Source organism: Phyllobates terribilis, unplaced genomic scaffold, assembly GCF_046119375.1.
Source record: "Phyllobates terribilis strain yellow unplaced genomic scaffold, ASM4611937v1 Scaffold_11__3_contigs__length_659146591, whole genome shotgun sequence".
NCBI classification, from domain to species: Eukaryota; Metazoa; Chordata; class Amphibia; order Anura; family Dendrobatidae; genus Phyllobates; species Phyllobates terribilis.
Window position 1 is genome coordinate 576219141 of NW_027362771.1, and position 17401 is coordinate 576236541.

At 45.0% G+C, this 17401-nt stretch overlaps 1 protein-coding gene across 2 annotated transcripts in view; it reads left to right on the plus strand.

Annotated features, from left to right (window-relative positions):
- The window catches only part of ILF3 (interleukin enhancer binding factor 3), a 28954-nt gene extending 12075 nt beyond the window's left edge, over positions 1–16879 (plus strand). Inside the window, exons 12-20 of one of the 2 annotated variants that reach the window (XM_073654189.1) lie at positions 208–407; positions 510–653; positions 735–872; positions 1332–1505; positions 1590–1716; positions 1804–1863; positions 12613–13020; positions 16244–16366; positions 16448–16879. In XM_073654189.1, the coding sequence (XP_073510290.1) occupies positions 208–407; positions 510–653; positions 735–872; positions 1332–1505; positions 1590–1716; positions 1804–1863; positions 12613–13020; positions 16244–16366; positions 16448–16584 (1511 nt within the window). In that variant the 3' untranslated portion in view covers positions 16585–16879. Of the gene's footprint in view, positions 1–207; positions 408–509; positions 654–734; positions 873–1331; positions 1506–1589; positions 1717–1803; positions 1864–3065; positions 3585–12612; positions 13021–16243; positions 16367–16447 lie in introns of those variants that run through there. The other variant, XM_073654190.1, reaches the window with a different exon arrangement.
- The last annotated feature ends 522 nt before the right edge of the window (positions 16880–17401 follow it).

The window sequence follows — 17401 nt, forward strand, 5'->3', positions numbered from 1 at the left end:
TGCTGAAGAGACCATATCGCTCTGTAGAGATGTCTGATTGATCCATTGAAGGGGATCTGTATGAGGATTAGGCTGTTGTGTATATGGAGAACCTGTAGTGTTTCATGGTTAGAGCAGATGGAAATGGTGGTCCATCAGACATAGGGAGCGATGCCGGGAGGTGGGCATTGTGGTGAGAAGCTGAGGTAAACATTTCCTTCTGTACAGACGAGAAGAGCGAGCCACCACAAGCCATGAATGCCCTGATGAGACTCAACCAGCTGAAGCCAGGCCTCCAGTACAAACTCATCTCCCAAACCGGCCCTGTCCACGCGCCCGTCTTCACCATGTCTGTGGAAGTGGACGACAAGAACTTTGAGGCTTCAGGGCCGTCTAAGAAGACTGCAAAGCTTCATGTAGCGGTGAAGGTATGTGCAGGCATCTTGAGGCCTCTGGGCAGTTGTTTCTACCTCGTGGGTGGGCCGGTGTAAATCATCCCGAGTAACTTTTCTTTTTTTTTTTTCTTTAAGGTTTTGCAAGACATGGGACTTCCTACAGGGATTGAAGAAAAGGAGGAAGGATCTGAGGAGACTGAGCAAAAGCCAGTGGTCCAGACCCAGGCTCAGAATGACTCTGCTCAGGGGGATGGTGCTTCCCCTACAGACCAAAGCGAGGTAAAGAGGGTCATGGCTGTAAGCCTCTTTTACTTGAGGCTTTGCTGTTTGGATGCTGAGCTGTATCTGATGCTTTTTTAGAGTGCGAAACAGCAAGGACCTATACTCACAAAGCATGGCAAGAATCCAGTCATGGAGCTTAATGAAAAGAGACGTGGTCTGAAGTATGAGCTTATATCGGAGACTGGAGGCAGCCACGACAAGCGATTTGTCATGGAGGTAACAAGCGTATAATTATGGTGGTTAATAAAGGATAGAATGTCTACATAACATGGATTATGGATTAACTTTTAGTTGCTTCTAGTGAAAATCGTGTATGTAAAATATATATTTACATGTTTTTCACTTAAAGCAATAATTATATGAATTTGACAATACTTTTCTTGAGTTGTTTGTTGAACCATGGACTGCAGCCATGGTGGCTAATATAGCCTAGGAATAACTAGCAGAATAGGTAGGATTTATTAACTTGGTAATCAGAGTGCATATATAATACAGGATCACTTGTGATAGACCTTTTTATTTAAAGAAGTCCTGTTTTTATAGTCTCTTAAATTTTCATCCCTAAAGGGTTGTTTACACCTATTGGTTAGCTGCACAAGGCCTTGTTGTAGTGGCATCTATACATTTTTTTTTTTTTTTTTTTTTTTTTTAAACCAATTTTGTTCTCGTTTAAAGGTAGAAGTAGATAGCGCGAAATTCCAAGGATCCGGCTCCAACAAGAAGGTGGCCAAAGCCTACGCTGCCCTGGCCGCTCTAGACAAACTCTTCCCTGACTACAATACATACCCCGAAGCTCCCAAGAAGAAGCGGCCCCCAATGATGCCCAGGGGCGGCCCCAGAGGAGGAAAGGTAAGATGCACAGGCTTAATGGAAGCTTTGTGCATAGGGTTAATATAGCTCCTTTCTAAACTCTTTTACCACCCTCGTAACCAGGGCTTTAACATGATGTACACTGAAGTGCCCCCACCTCAGGGCATGCGCGGACGAGGCAGAGGAGGGATGAATCGCGGACGAGGAAGGGGACGTGGCTTCGGAGGCAATCATGGCTATATGAATTCAGGTAATTGAGGCTACCTTCAGATAACCTTATGCTGGTGATGTGTCTGCAGATGACAACTGCTTACTATATAAAATCTGTCATTTTCAGGTGGTTATGGCGGTTACGGCGGAAACTACAACTATCAGACTTCTGCAACAGCCGGATACAGTAAGTGTCTTGTGAATACCAAACCGGCAGATCTTTAATGCCTAGTGCAAAATGTTTACTTTCCTGTGAAGATGCGTGAGTGGCATTGCCACTGTATGCCATGCTGAGTCCCAATCATCTGCTTCATGTGAACAATGGTATGGGGTTTGTTTATTCTTCCTGCTGCTCTTCATATTGGGAAAGTTTCTCAGTAGCTCTCCTTACACTTCCCATACTGACTCATGAGCTTGGCAGAAAGTAGGATCTGGCTCTCCTGTGTACCTGTCAATCCCAGAGGATATTTTTATTTTTATTTTTTTTCTCCCTATATAGTCCTCAAATTCAAGAGGGCAGGAATCCTTCTGGAAAGGCCACTTCTGTCATGGCATTCAGAGCCTATGTTTTGTCCTGAAAGTAGACGCGTTACTGCACTTTATTACACCGGATGTTTTATGGCTACTCGATTAAACCTCCTGTTTTCCCTTTGCATATTTGGCTGCACTAAAACTCTGCCCTTTATGCAAAGTGTAAAACTGGCTAAAAATAAGCTGCTTTTACTGTGAACGGTTTGACATTTTTTGGCAGAACCTTCTGATATGTCGTCATTATGGTGGTGGCTTTGTTTGCATTTGACCGTTCCCGTTGTCCTCTGTAGGGCACAACATGGCTTCACTGCAAATGCTACCGCCATACTGTGACATATGAAGCTCCTGTCACCATATCCATGTCTTACAAATGCTACAGAAATCATATAAGGAGCAGCTTATGTGTAGGTTGGCTCAGTCTGCCTTCACATCTCAGAAGCAGTCCTAGATGGTAGCTTGTCCATCCACCAGTGATTGCTAGTGGCCTGCATCATGTTCACACTGGTGCAGCCCTCTTCACAACTGCTTCTCCAATGTGCAGGCGCGGGCCATATTCAGTAATAATGTGCGTTAATTCTGTCAAACCTCTTGTTCCTTTTTTTACATTTCTCTGCTTTGGTTTAACAGTGTGAGAAATCTCTCCTCACACCCACAATGTAGAAAGGCAATGCGCTTTCCTCCATACCCCTGTGACCCCCTGGAGGAGCCCCCCACATAAGACTTTTTCTTTTCTTGTGGTGGGGGGGAGACAGGAGCAGAGAAATCTAAAAGAAATGAATACATAATTTATCTGGCACAATGGCCGATCTACAGAGGATTCTAATTTTATTTCTCTCTGCTGTCTCCCCCTTTTTGTAGGTGACTTTTTCACAGACTGCTACGGTTATCATGATTTTGCATCTGCTTAGACCATCTATAGCGTATTGCACCCACCCTCTCAAATACCCACAAACCAGCTCATTATTCCCGACCGTCTTGAGCTCCGTGATGAAAAGCTCTGCTGTTATGTTTTTTTTTCCTCTAATTTTCACACGAAAATATTTTGGGAACTGTTCACTTCAAGCTTACAGACCGTAGCCTGCGACCTCTTAAAATTGTGCCGTTTTGAGCCTTTTTTTTTTTTTTTTTCTTGAACTTTTTTCACAAGTGGAACTTGCTTTGTTCAAGTCAACGGCTGAAGTGTCACTTGGCCAGTCATTTCTCTGTACCTTCATGATCGGATGTTGCCCCCACATAATTACTGAAGATCTCCTCAGCCCCCCTCCCAATTCCTTGCCCCAGGCAAATATAATTTTTACTTAGTGGTTTTTATTGTCAGAAATTTGCAGTTTTTATTTTGCGTGTTCATAATGTTTTAATAAATCTTGTATAAACTAGTGTCAGAGCTGCCATGTCATTAAGATGAAGTGATGTGAGATCAATTGACACTAATCTGTGACTTTATTGGGAAAATCTCCTATAAGTAAGAATGCAGCTCCATAGGTCTGGCCAAAGGCCCTGTGTCCTGCTGCCGGACTGCTGGCATCAATGTGTGGCAGGAGGGTGTCATACAGCTGAAGCCTTCTCCCTCCATCTAAAAGGATTCCTAGATTTTATTATAGTGCCAATTATTCCATGGCGCTTCACATGTGAAAGGGGTATACAAGGCAAAAGCAATTACAATAATTTTGAACAATACAAGTCTGTAACTGGTACAGGAGGAGCGAGGACCCTGCCCGTGAGGGCTCAGTCTAAAAGGGATGGGTGAGGATACAGTAGATGAGGGTAGAGCTGGTCAAGCGGTGGTTACTGCAGGTTGTAGGCTTGTCGGAAGAGGTGGGTCTTCAGGTTCCTTTTGAAGGTTTCCACGGTAGGCGAGAGGCTATGTTGGGGTAGGGGGGGATGCACGAGAGAAATCCTGTATGCAATTGTGGGAAGAGGAGATGAGAGGGGAGTAGAGAAGGAGATCTTGTGAGGATCGCAGGTTACACGCAGGTATGTATCGGGAGACTAGGTCACAGATATATGGAGGAGACAGGTTGTGAATGGCTTTGTATGCCATGGTTAGGGTTGTGAACTTGAGTTTCTGGGTAATGGGGAGCCAGTGAAGGGATTGACAGGGGGAATAGCTGGGGGGCGGATTAGTCAGGCAGCAGCGTTTAGGATGGATTGGAGGGGGGCGAGAGTGTTAGAAGGGAGCCCACAGAGCAGGAGGCTGCAGTAGTTGAGACGGGAGATGAGGGCATGCAGTATTGTTTTTGCAGATTTGTGGTTGAATGTATGGATCCTGGAGATATTTTTGAGTCGGCAGGAAGAGGAATGGGCTTGGATATGAGGTCTGAAGGAGAGATTGGAGTCCAGGGTTACCCCAAGGCAGCGAGCTTGGGGGACTGGGGAGAACTGGCAGCTGTTAACTTTGATCGATAGCTCAGATGGGGGAGATGAATGAGAAGGTGGAAAAATGAATTCTGTTTTATCCATATTAAGTTTTCATAATCTGGCAGAAAAGAAAGATGAAATAGCGGATATACTTTGTGGGATTCTGAGTAGTAGGGAGGAGACATCAGGTTCACAGAGGTAGATCTGTGTGTCATCAACATAGAGGTGATAATGAAAGTCATGAGACTCTTATGAGCTGTCCCAGGCCGAAGGTGTAGATGGAGAAGAGCAGGGGTCCTAGAACTGAACCTTGGGGGACACTGACAGATAGGGGGGAAATCATGATGAGGAGGTGGTGTGTGAGTGGGAGACACAATGTCCTGTTGGGTATGAAGAAGATCCAGGATAGGGCCAAGTCTGTGATGCCAGAGATGAGTCTGTAGTAAGAGGGAATGGTCCACGGTGTCAAAGGCAGATGACAGGTCCAGGAGGAGAAGGACAGAGTAGTGTTGTTTTGACTTGGCGGTTAGTAGGTCGTTGGTGACTTTAGTTGGGGCAGTTTCAGTGCCGTGGTGCGGTCCGAAGCCAGATTCTATATTCGACAGAATGAGAAACCGGCGACCACTGAAGAAATCGCCTGTTCTTCCCACCCAATGTTGATGCCAGCTGTCCAGTGAGTAACGCAACTGAGGGTGGTGGTGCCTTTTTCTGTTCAAAAGCAAAAGTAGAGGGGTGTCTAATTTTAGATTAAATATATACTGTGTTTTTTGAACCATGAGACTCTCCCCAAATTTTCAGGAGGAGAATAGGGGAAAAAAATTGAATGAATGCGTCAAATGAGGGTCAGTCTCGTGGTCAGAGTTCAGCTTGCCGGCAGCAGTGGTGGACCGGAGGTGTGATGCTGGTCCCATCTGTGGCCGTGGTGCAGGGGCTCTGCCTGCATTTGTGAAAGCCTGGAGCCCCTGTTCTTGCATGGTTTCAATGCAGCAGTCTCTGGGGAAAATGGCCACCGGAGGCAGTGGTGCATGCGCAGATAGAGATCTTATTGCCAAAAACTCAATCTGTACATGCGCCGCCTCCAGCAACCATTTTTACTGGAGACTACCGCATTGAAACCATGTAAGTGCAGGGCTCTTGGCTCTAACAAAATGTCGGCAGAGCCCTGCACCGCCGAACACCCTCCTTCTACCAACCTGTGATGGGACTCGAATCATAGCCCCACTGCGTTGCACCTCCGAACACACCCTTCTCGCAGCCCAGGGCCCTCAGTCTCGCCCGACTCCTCCCGCTGCCCTTCACCTAAGGGAAAGCTACATTTGGTCTATAAGACTCGCTCCCATTTTTCCCCCAAATTTGGGGGGTGGAAGTAGATCTCATAGTCTGAAATATGGTGGTTCTTTTTTTTGGGACCCACCCTTTTTAAGTACACCCTTTGAGCCCATGGAACTTCATTCTTGATGTGGTGGGAAGACTTTTGCAGAAGTCAATTGCACAAGTGGAAATGAACTTCCTTTCATTCCAGCATTGATCATTTTATTCTCAATTCACAGGTAAAATCTGTAGTCACTGAAGACAGATGTTTACCTGACAGAGCAAATGTTATCAGCATCTGTCATCTCCAATGTAGAGGGGAGAAAAAAGGGCACTCGGTCTGCCCCTCTTTCTCCCCTCTACACAATAATCTATGTAGAGGGGAGGAGAGAAGGGAGGTGCTAGACAGAGCTCCTCCTGTCTTTAAAAAAAAAAATACCCATTTTACCCATGAAATAAAAAAAAATTGAGTGATCAGTTCTGGTAGAGAATGAAGCAGATTTCCCTGATGAGATATTACACATGAAAATAGGAAACTTTGTAATATATTGATTTTATGAAATTGAAACTACAATTACTCTAAATTTAGACATAAATTGGAAATCTAGTAATTTAAACAAAACCGACAACTTAAATTAACCACCTTTTTGTGACAGTTTCCTCTGCCAATCCATAATCTAAATATTTTTGCCATTTTGACTTATTCCCTTCATATTGAACATTATCATCTGTGGTCCTATATCAGCCGAGGAGCTCAGAAAGCGGTAACCTTTTCAGTTGGTGTGATAACGAGCTCAGAGTATTCTCGGGTAGGTCAGCTGCCGTCTGTTGGCGCAGCTTTCATCTTACACCGACCAGCACTTGGTCATACAGTGGCCCCTGTGGGTTGGTGGGTCATGTGACTAGACATGTACTATTGGTCTGGTCACATGCTCCTTATCAGCAGCCAATGTATGGTCACAGGGCTAGTCAGTTTGAGGAGAGCTGCACTAACCAGAGGCAGTAGCCGACCTCTACGTGAGAATCAGTGAGCTCGTTCTGGTAGGGTAACAAGAACGTTTGTATCTCGTGTCCTGTTGAGCGTCTTGGCTGAGACACATGCAGGTGGTCTGCGATCTAATCTGCAGTGATCAGTCACTGCACAGCAGCTATGATTGTACCGCTGCGGGAGGCGGCTGTCGCCTGCATTTCTGCTTTAACTGGGGCTAATATACCAGTTACAGGGGAAATCTGGTAGTGTTTACATACATATGTCCCCCCCCCCCCCCCATCTCCTGTGATACAACGTGTAAGATGGTCACTGTCAAATCCCTTACTAGCTCCACCCCTGTCACATAGCTGTCATAAATTGTTATAGACGAGAAAAAAAACTTACATTTTAATGATCCTTTGGTTTTATATGAAAAAGTGAAAACCAGGCACTAATTTCCTTTGTCCCACCTATATCTGCAAAGAAAGTGAGTGATACGAAAAAAATGCAGAAATTATATGTAGGAGAGAAAAATGTACAGCTTTTAAACTAAAAGTATAAATCTCCCCTTAAATAAATATGAGGAGTTGAATGTTCAGGGAAGCAATACTTGTAATAAACAAAAATGAATTTTAGTGCCAAATACACGAGTATCTTCTGACTCCCATTAGGTAAGTACTTTTCTTGCGTCACCATAACTCTTGTGTTCATTGATAGAATGGGCTTTTGATGGTGCAGGGATTGGGGAGCATAGATTTGGGGTGTGTAGGGCACTGGCTTGCTTTCCAGAAGCTTATTAATGGGGTACAGTACACTGAGCTTCATATCATCTTTCCTTTTATGATGCAGAACACAAAGTATTGGCACAGCCATGGATTTATTCCCGGCCTTTAGAGTAAAATACTCTTCTTCCGCTTGGTCTGATAATATCAAGCTATAGAGCACTATTTCCTTTCTAGCTTGAGTACATGGTTATTGGACATATTGTGGGGACAGTGTCCTATCCTTTTTGGCTATAGAGGCTCCTTGATAAAAGGCACTTGGTTTGCTGCCTTGGGCAATCTCTGAAGATGGCCAGGATCTGTTGTATCAAAAGTGATGTAAAAGGGGATATTCCTATCTCCAAGATCCTATCCCAAAATGTAGTAGGAATAATCATAGAAATAATCAAGTACCTCCAATTAGATATGTAGTATAGTTGTTTTTATTTGTCTTTCCTCATGTGCGGGGCATTGCAGCAGCTTAGGTATCCATGGTTACAACCACTAGTAACTAGCTAACTGTTGGTGGTAACCATGGATACTGCTGCAGTGCCCTGCATGGGGAGAATGACGTGGTGAATCCAAAGAATTATACTAGATTCCTAATTTGATGTCTAATATTAGCAAATGAATCCAAAGAGTTGTAAACCCAGGTAGGAATAAGGTGTCCCAAAAGGCACTGATGGCCATAACAATCCCAAAAACAGAAGGAGCCAGGACTAGAATAACATGGATTAAAATTGAATGTAGTTTATAAAACTCAAATAGGTAAAAACATCAAAATCCCAAATTAGACACTGACAAATTGGATGAGTGACTATAGGAACCCACCACAGTAATATAAAAAATATTCTCAATTACAGAGGGACATGATGTATTAATTGCGTATGGTATACAAATAGTCACCCAATAACTGACCATATGTAAGTGGACCGTTATAAACCGTGCAGCTGGCAGATACATATAGTAAACCGTATCTAATACAAAGTGTAATAAGTGGTAACTATGTTCACCCACCAAATACCCCACTCGTGTTTCACAAATGCCTTTGACGAAGCGTCTGGTGTTTGGGTGAGGATTGTTACTAGTTATTACACTTTGCATTAGATGCTGTTTACTATATGTATCTGTAGACTGCACGGTTTATAATGGTCCATGGTCAAATGGTCAGTTATTGGGTGACTATTCGTATGCCATATACCTTACCCAATTATATCATGTTCCCCTGTAATTGAGACTTTCATTTTGCTGGGGTTCCTACAGTTAGTCATCTGCCAATTTGACTGTCAATCTGAGACTTTGTTTTTATCTTTTGCATTTAATAAAGTTCATTAATTAAAAATTAATCATGTTCTAGTCCTGGTCCATTCTTGTTTTTACTACACCCACTATATATTGGTATGATATTGAAGATGGTAATACCCAATTACGTTTTAAAGGTGTTTCCCCTCTCGTACCCCCACCCTCCTGCCTTTGTTGCAGAAATATTGGTAATAAAATATTAGGCACTTGAGTTAACGTTTAGTTAAAAGGGTTGTCCAGTCCAAATCAATAAAGACTTGTTAATCTTTCCCCCCAGGCACTGTGCACTGCTGGGATTTGCCAGTTTCTGACCTGGGACCAGAGGGTATGCTTGAGTTATACATATTCCCAGCCAGGACCTCTCTAGTGGACATGGCCTCTCTCCATACACTTTGTGAGGCTGCCCTGTCTAGTGATCTGACTACAGCCTGCAGCCTCTTTCCATACTGTGCCCATTGCCCAGGAGTATGTATAACGCATCCATACCCTCCAGTCCTGGGTCAGAAACCAGTCAATCCCCACAGTATGTGTGCTTGGGGATTCACAGGTCTGCAGTCAGTGACTGCAGACTTGTTGCTGTGGACCAGAGTACAGTAGTTAAATGCAGGATGTGCTGCAAATGTTTTCATAAGAATTTGGGTAAGTTGTGAAATGTCCTATAAATGTCTGTCCTGTTGCTAATCTAGGCTTTTAGTTGAGATGAATCTGTGCTGCACTGTGTACTCAGTAGTGAGGCAGAGCGGAAGTCAGGGAAATTTGAGGCGTTGAAGTCAGTGGTTTGGTTTGGACTCCACAGCTCTGCGGACAATTCCTTTAAATCCAATGTGAGTGGTGGTAGATGTATTCCACTGGGGTCATGTACTTCTGCCTCCTTTCTATGACACTGACCAATCCTAAGCAGGCGGCAACATAGAAGTGCATAAGGACCTAGGATATCAGCAATGTCACATCACTGGAGTTCACAGGTCCTGGCAGGCAGAGTATAAATTAGGACTGAAGACATACTCCACACCTCTCTGCTGTGTAATTAAATTGCACAGAAGTGTGGAAATTTTATCTTCAGTGCTAATTTAGTCTTATACTCTGGCAGGACAAGTTTACTCTGGTCATGTGACCCTGATGACATCGCTGGTCCTTCTGCACTTGTGTGTGTTGCTGCCTGCTTATGATTGGTGATTGTCATACAGGAGGCAGAAGAACACTCCCCAGTGAATAATATCCAAGTCCAAGTGTGGGTGTTGACTCATTAGATGCCAAACTTGATTAATCTCCAACAGAGGCATAAAATTCTGCTCTGCAGTTCTACTTAAAGTTTGAGAGGTCCTCATAAATCTTTAATCACTACTTTGAGTATGTTAAATTGACAATGTAATGGTATAGCGGCTCCAGAGCTGCATAAATATTTCTCATCTGCAGATATATTAGCTTGTAAAAATTTTGTTATAATTTGTTGCCCACAACTGGTTACTAGAGATTTCTTGGGCTCTTTGTACTGTAGTCAACATCATACAGAAGGGAAAAACGCACTGATCTGTGTAGTATAGAGCCGTTATGAGGGATTGTGTGTAGGCAGAGGTTGATCATACACAGGTTGTCTTGTGATGGGGTGTAGGGAGACTATAGCATTGCTGAATGCCGTTACAGACTTGTCTGTTACTGCAGCTCTGTCCTCTCCGTACTGACTGCTAGGAAAGGAGATTTGGGAAGTGTTTCTAATCAGCCTCAGCTCTGCTCTATACAGCTCAGACTGTAGAAATCAGGAAGTGAAGGTGTTTGTGGAGTGAAGTTTTTTTTTTTTCTTTTTTTACAGCATTGAGGTATATTGACTTTGGAGACAACATCTTTCTGGATTGCAGGCATTAAATGCTGCTGTAAGGCTGTGTGCCCACGATGCGTTTCTGCAACGTTTTTGCAGGCAGGAAAACGCATGTACAATCCGCATGCGTTTTTTTTCTGCCAGGGAGATGCAGAAACACTCAGGAATAAATCCTGAGCATTTCTGCATCGTGGGCTCATAGCCTTAGTGTAGTTTTAAAGGGAATCTGTCCCCAGGTTTTTGCTACCTCATCTGAGAGCAGCATGATGTAGGAGCAGAGACCCTAATTCCAGCAATGTATTATGTGGAGGTCAGCAGAGCTCCAAAAGCAACCCCCACCAACATCACAGCTCTGTGTACATTGTCTATTGACTGGTGAGCTGCTTATCACAGGAGTGGGCAGACCAGGGCTGTGTGCCCTGTAGTCTGGGCAATAATGTGTCAGTGATAAAACCTTCATTTTAAGTAAACATCACCCATCCTGATGAGTGACACATCGCTGAATTCAGTGTTTAAACTCCTACATCATGTTGCCCTCTAGATAACATGACAGAAACAGGATCGCTACAGCTGGCAAAGTTTGGCTGCAGAAAAAGTAAACAAAGATATATAAAACTTCACCAATTTATATTCATGCAGTTTAAAAGGTTCCAGGTACATAAATATTGCATCAAGGAAATAAACTTGCTTCTTGTATAAAGGGTGGTGGACGTGGCTGGACTTGGAGGCACGTGGCACCTAGTCCTGTAGAGATAATGTCCTGCTGATAAAACACTGATTTGTATTAAAATGGATAAACATAGCCCAGTAAGTGACACATCCCTACAATTTGGGTCTCTGCTCACTCTGATTACATGATTACATAAAGGGTGGCCTTTTCCTCCATGAATGGCAGATGATTAAGAGAACTATAAAGTACAGCCCCATCTCTGCTATAACACAGCAATCAGCGGTTTGTGTAACAATAGTGATATCAGACTCAGAATATGGAGAGAACGAGGCATTTGAACAAACAGCTCAGACATTGAGAGCAGTGATTAAACCTCTTGAAAGCTGTGGTCTAGTGATATGGCAGGTGGTCAGATTACTGCAGTGTAGAGATCGATGGGTTGGAGAGCGCTGACTGGGATGTTAATCCCTGAGCAAGCGGGGCATGATGCCACAGCTGTGACCTTCCCTACTCCAGAAATCTTACTCCAGTCATTGCCAAGAGTAAGATTTCTTGTGTGGTGCAACACCACTGATCAGATGTTCCTGTATCTTCATAAACCCAGAGTGTCTGACTTCTCCTCTATGATCCCTCACAAACACCGGCCAGAAAATCGCCGGTCTTAATGAATCTTGATGGCGGTAGGGAAAAAAAGCCAGTCAATTACTTTTAGTTGGGTTCTCTAATTGCAAACTTGTTCTGTTTTTTTCAATTTTGTCTGAACACTTTTCCAAGCTCCACTTGTGTATCCAATTGAGCACTCAAAAGTAGAAAGCGTTTACCTTGTGTTACTAGGTTACAACTTGCTGCAACACATTGGAATATATATTAAAGGGACATACCAATCCAAAAATGGACAGGGTGAGTGGCCAATACGCCCCACATTGATTAAAATGCAGTTAGTCTTGGGTGATGTGTAACTCCGGGAAGTCATTCATACAGACAGGTTTCTCCTCCAGTTATCCTGCCCCTCAGCTCTAGCTTCTGATCCTAGTACCTGCAGCAATTTGGAGGTGCCACCTTTTGGCTGGACCTGTGCCTGTTTAAAGTTTAGGCACTTGTGTGTTTGTAAGTATATTTTTCTTTACTATGCACGCTCGTATGGAGGATTGATGATATTGTGTTGTACCGTCAGACATTTTACCTCTTAAGCATTTAATAATTTTTACTCTCTGCAGGCCAGTTCTACAGCAATGGAAGTAACTCTGGTAATACCGGCGGCAGCGGTGCTGGCTCTGGTGGCTACAGCTCCTATTACCAAGGAGAAAGTTACTCTGCACCCGCTCCCTCCAAACCCTTTGTGCCCAAGAAACCTCCAGCGCAGCAGCAACATCAGCAGCAACCACCACCCCAACAGCAGCCACCACAGCAACAAACGCAACCACCACCACCGCAGACCAAGCAGTCGTATAACCAGGGCTATCAGTCACACCAGCCGCAGTCTCAGCAGAGCTACAACCAGGGCCAGTATGGAGGCTACGGCACGCCACCCAAGCCAAAGGGAGGCTACAACCAAGCGTCCCAGGGAGGTGGCAGCAGCTCTTATTCAGCTTACTCAAACTCTTATAGTGGTGGAGCGGCCTCAGGTACGTAAAGCGGCCTTCTAAATGTGCTTTTCTAATGCTGCGGCACTTTGCCCACTTCCTCACACAAGCATATTGAGTCCTAGGCATGCAGTGCGCCCTTCTCTAATGATACGTGTTGTTAGGCTACGTGCCCACGATGCAGAAATGCTGCTGATTTTTTTTTTTTTTTTTTTTTTTTTCTTTCTTTCTGCATCTCCCTTGCAGGAAAAACTCGTGTGGATTTTACATGCGTTTTTCCTGCCAGGGTGAAGCGTTTCAAACGTTGTTGCATGCATTTCTGCATGCGGGTTATCAAGCTCTTCTCCAAGCGATTTTAGCATCACTTAGAAAAGTGCTTGACAACTTGATCACACTATATAAATCCATGCAACCGGCGTATATAGTGTGACCAAGTTAATACACTGCTCACAAAATAAAGGGAACACTGAAATAACACATCCTAAATCAAAGTGAATGAAATATTCTCATTGAATACTTTGTTCTGTACAAAGCTGAATGTGCTGACAACAAAATCACACAAAAATCATCAATGGAAATCAAATTTATTAACCAATGGAGGCCTGGATTTGGAGTCACCCCCAAAATTAAAGTGGAAAAACACACTACAGGCTGATCCAACTTTGATGTAAAGTCCTTAAAACAAGTCAAAATGAGGCTCAGTATTGTGTGGCCTCCACGTACCTGTATGACCTCCCTACAACGCCTGGGCATGCTCCTGATGAGGCTGAGTATTGTGTGTGGCCTCCACGTGCCTGTATGACCTCCCTACAACGCCTGGGCATGCTCCTGATGAGGCTGAGTATTGTGTGTGTGGCCTCCACGTGCCTGTATGACCTCCCTACAACGCCTGGGCATGCTCCTGATGAGGCTGAGTATTGTGTGTGGCCTCCACATGCTTGTATGACCTCCCTACGCCTGGGCATGCTCCTGATGAGGCTGAGTATTGTGTGTGGCCTCCACGTGCCTGTATGACCTCCCTACAACGCCTGGGCATGCTCCTGATGAGACTGAGTATTGTGTGTGTGTGTGTGGCCTCCACGTGCCTGTATGACCTCCCTACAATGCCTGGGCATGCTCCTGATGAGGCTGAGTATTGTGTGTGGCCTCCACGTGCCTGTATGACCTCCCTACAATGCCTGGGCATGCTCCTGATGAGGCTGAGTATGGTGTGTGGCCTCCACGTGCCTGTATGACCTCCCTACGCCTGGGCATGCTCCTGATGAGGCTGAGTATTGTGTGTGGCCTCCACGTGCCTGTATGACCTCCCTACAATGCCTGGGCATGCTCCTGATGAGGCTGAGTATTGTGTGTGGCCTCCACATGCCTGTATGACCTCCCTATGCCTGGGCATGCTCCTGATGAGGTTGTGGATGGTCTCCTGTGGGATCTCCTCCCAGACCTGGACTAAAGCATCCGCCAACTCCTGGACAGTCTGTGGTGCAACGTGACGTTGGTGGATGGAGAGAGACATGATGTCCCAGATGTGCTCAATCTGATTCAGGTCTGGGGAATGAGCGGGCCAGTCCATAGCTTCTATGCCTTCATCTTGCAGGAACTGCTGACACACTCCAGCCACATGAGGTCTGGCATTGTCCAACCGCACCAGCATATGGTCTCACAAGGGGTCTGAGGATCTCATCTCGGTACCTAATGGCAGTCGGGCTACCTCTGGCGAGCACATGGAGGGCTGTGCGGCCCTCCAAAGAAATGCCACCCCACACCATTACTGTCCCACTGCCAAACCGGTCATGCTGAAGGATGTTCCTGGCAGCAGATCGCTCTCCACGGCGTCTCCAGACTCTGTCACGTCTGTCACATGTGCTCAGTGTGAACCTGCTTTCATCTGTGAAGAGCACAGGGCGCCAGTGGTGACTTTGCCAATCCTGGTGTTCTGTGGCAAATGCCAAGCGTCCTGCACGGTGTTGGACTGTGAGCACAACCCCCATGTGTGGACGTCGGGCCCTCATACCACCCTCATGGAGTCGGTTTCTAACAGTTTGTGCAGACACATGCACATTTGTGGCCTGCTGGAGGTCATTTTGCAGGGCTCTGGCAGTGCTCCTCCTGTTCATCCTTGCACAAAGGCGGAGGTAGCGGTCCTGCGGCTGGGTTGTTGCTCTCTTACGGCCCCCTCTACGTCTCCTGGTAGCGCCTCCAGCCTCTGGACACTACGCTGACAGACACAGCAAACCTTGCCACTGCTCGCACTGATGTGCCATCCTGGATGAACGGCACTACCTGAGCAACTTCTGTGGGTTGTACTGTAGACACCGCCTCATGCTACTGTACCTCTAGGGGTGGGAGCTATGGCAAAATGAAAGTGACAAAAACAGCCAAAAAGGATGAGAACAGATATGGTCTGGTCACCACTTGCAGAACCGCTCCTTTATAGGGGGCATCTTGCTGATTGCTGATCATTTCTACCAGTTGTCTGTTCCATTTGCACAACAGCAGGAGAAATTGATTCACAATCAGTGTTGCTTCATAACTGGACAGGTAGATTTCACAGAAGTGTTATTGACTTGGAGTTACATTGTGTTGTTTAAGTGTTCCCTTTATTTTTTGAGCAGTGTAGTTTAAAGAATAAAAATGGTAAAAAATAAATCATAAAAAAACACCACTCCTTCCGATGGCCCCCGGTCTTCTCTCTGGTGCATCCTGGCTCCCCGGCGGCTCGTGATGGTGTAATAGGACCTTCCATGACGTCATTTAGTCGTGTGACAGGTCGCGTGACTAAATGACGTCATGGAAGGTTAAGCCGCTGGGGAGCCAGGACATGCCATACAGGAGACCGGGGGAAGGTGAGTACTGTTTTTATTTTTTATTTTAAATTCTTTTTTTTTTTTTTAACAGGTTCTATGGTACCTGGGTCTGGATGAGTCTCCTCTTTTCCAGACCCGGGTACCATCCGCATATTGAGTCGCTTAATATCCGCATGTGCATATGTAGTCATGCTGATATTAAGCGATTCAATGCAGAGTCAATGGCGGTGATTGCGCCACATTTCCGCAAAAATAATGGACATGCTGCATATTTTTCCGCAATAATCCGCAGCGGAAATTTTCGCAGCATGTGCATAGCGCATGCGGATTATCAGTGGGGACCATGGGGCACGGATTACCAAACGTTTAAGCGTTTTCGCTGCGGAAATTCCGCAGCAAAAACACTTGAAAAAAACGCATAGTGGGCACGCAGCCTTAATGTTTTAAATCTTTTTCCCCAGGCTATTCCAGCGGAGATGGCAGTGGGAGTGGGGGTAGAGGTGGCAGTTCCTACACACCTCAGAGTACCGGTGGCTACAACACAGGAGCGAGCTATGCTGGTGCCAACAATGCCTCATACCAAGGTATGACAGCCTTACCCTAATATATAGCTACATTAATGGGGGTAAAAGGACGGGATAACCCATAGCTGTTTCTCTTCTTAGGATACACACAGACCAGTTACAATCAAGGTCCTGGACAGAGCTACAGCGCTCCTGGCTCCTACCAGCAGCAACCCCAAGGAGGTGCCGGCAGCTACGGCAGGGGTGCGGATCACAGCATGAATTACCAGTACAGATAGACTTTCCCCCCTCTAAACAGCCCCCTAGCCCTAATTCTGTGAAGTGACTTAACAAGCTTTATGTATTTTAATGAGTTAGTGTTTTCAACTTCATGTTGCATTTTTTTTTTTTCCTCCATTTTTTTTTTTTTATGTTTGTTCCTATTTTTATTTTTTGGTTCCTGTTTTATAAGTGAAGATTTTATTTTAAGACTGTGGGATGTGTCCAAGAGGGTTTTTGGTATGTCTCGTTTCATTCAGGTGTTATCTAGAGTGAGCCGACACATAATTAAAATAAAAACAAACTTTAAACTAGTTTCAAGTTACTGGTGGTATCAATTTGCTTCCCCAGGATCTATTTACTTTTGACTTTTTGTTGTCCCACAACTCCTAGCATGTCCTGACAGGTTTCATGGTATGCTGGGAGTTGTGGTTTGTGACTTACGACTGTGTGTCCCAGTTGCATCACTCTTGCAGTGGCCGTGAGTGCCTGTCCATCAGCACACAATGTTCACCACCCCTGAAAACGGAACTGGGGTCAACAAAGATGTCATACCTTTGAGATATAATGGTTACTTCATAGAATCATAGAATCATAGAATGGTAGAGTTGGAAGGGACCTCCTGGGTCATCTGGTCCAACCCCCTGCTCAAAGCAGGATTCACTAGATCATCTCAGACAGATGTCTGTCCAGCCTCTGTTTGAAGACGTCCATTGAAGGGGAACTCACCACCTCTCGTGGCAGCCTGTTCCACTCATTAATCACCCTAACTGTCAAAAAGTTTTTTCTAATATCTAATCTGTGTCTCCTCCCATTTAGTTTCATCCCATTGCTTCT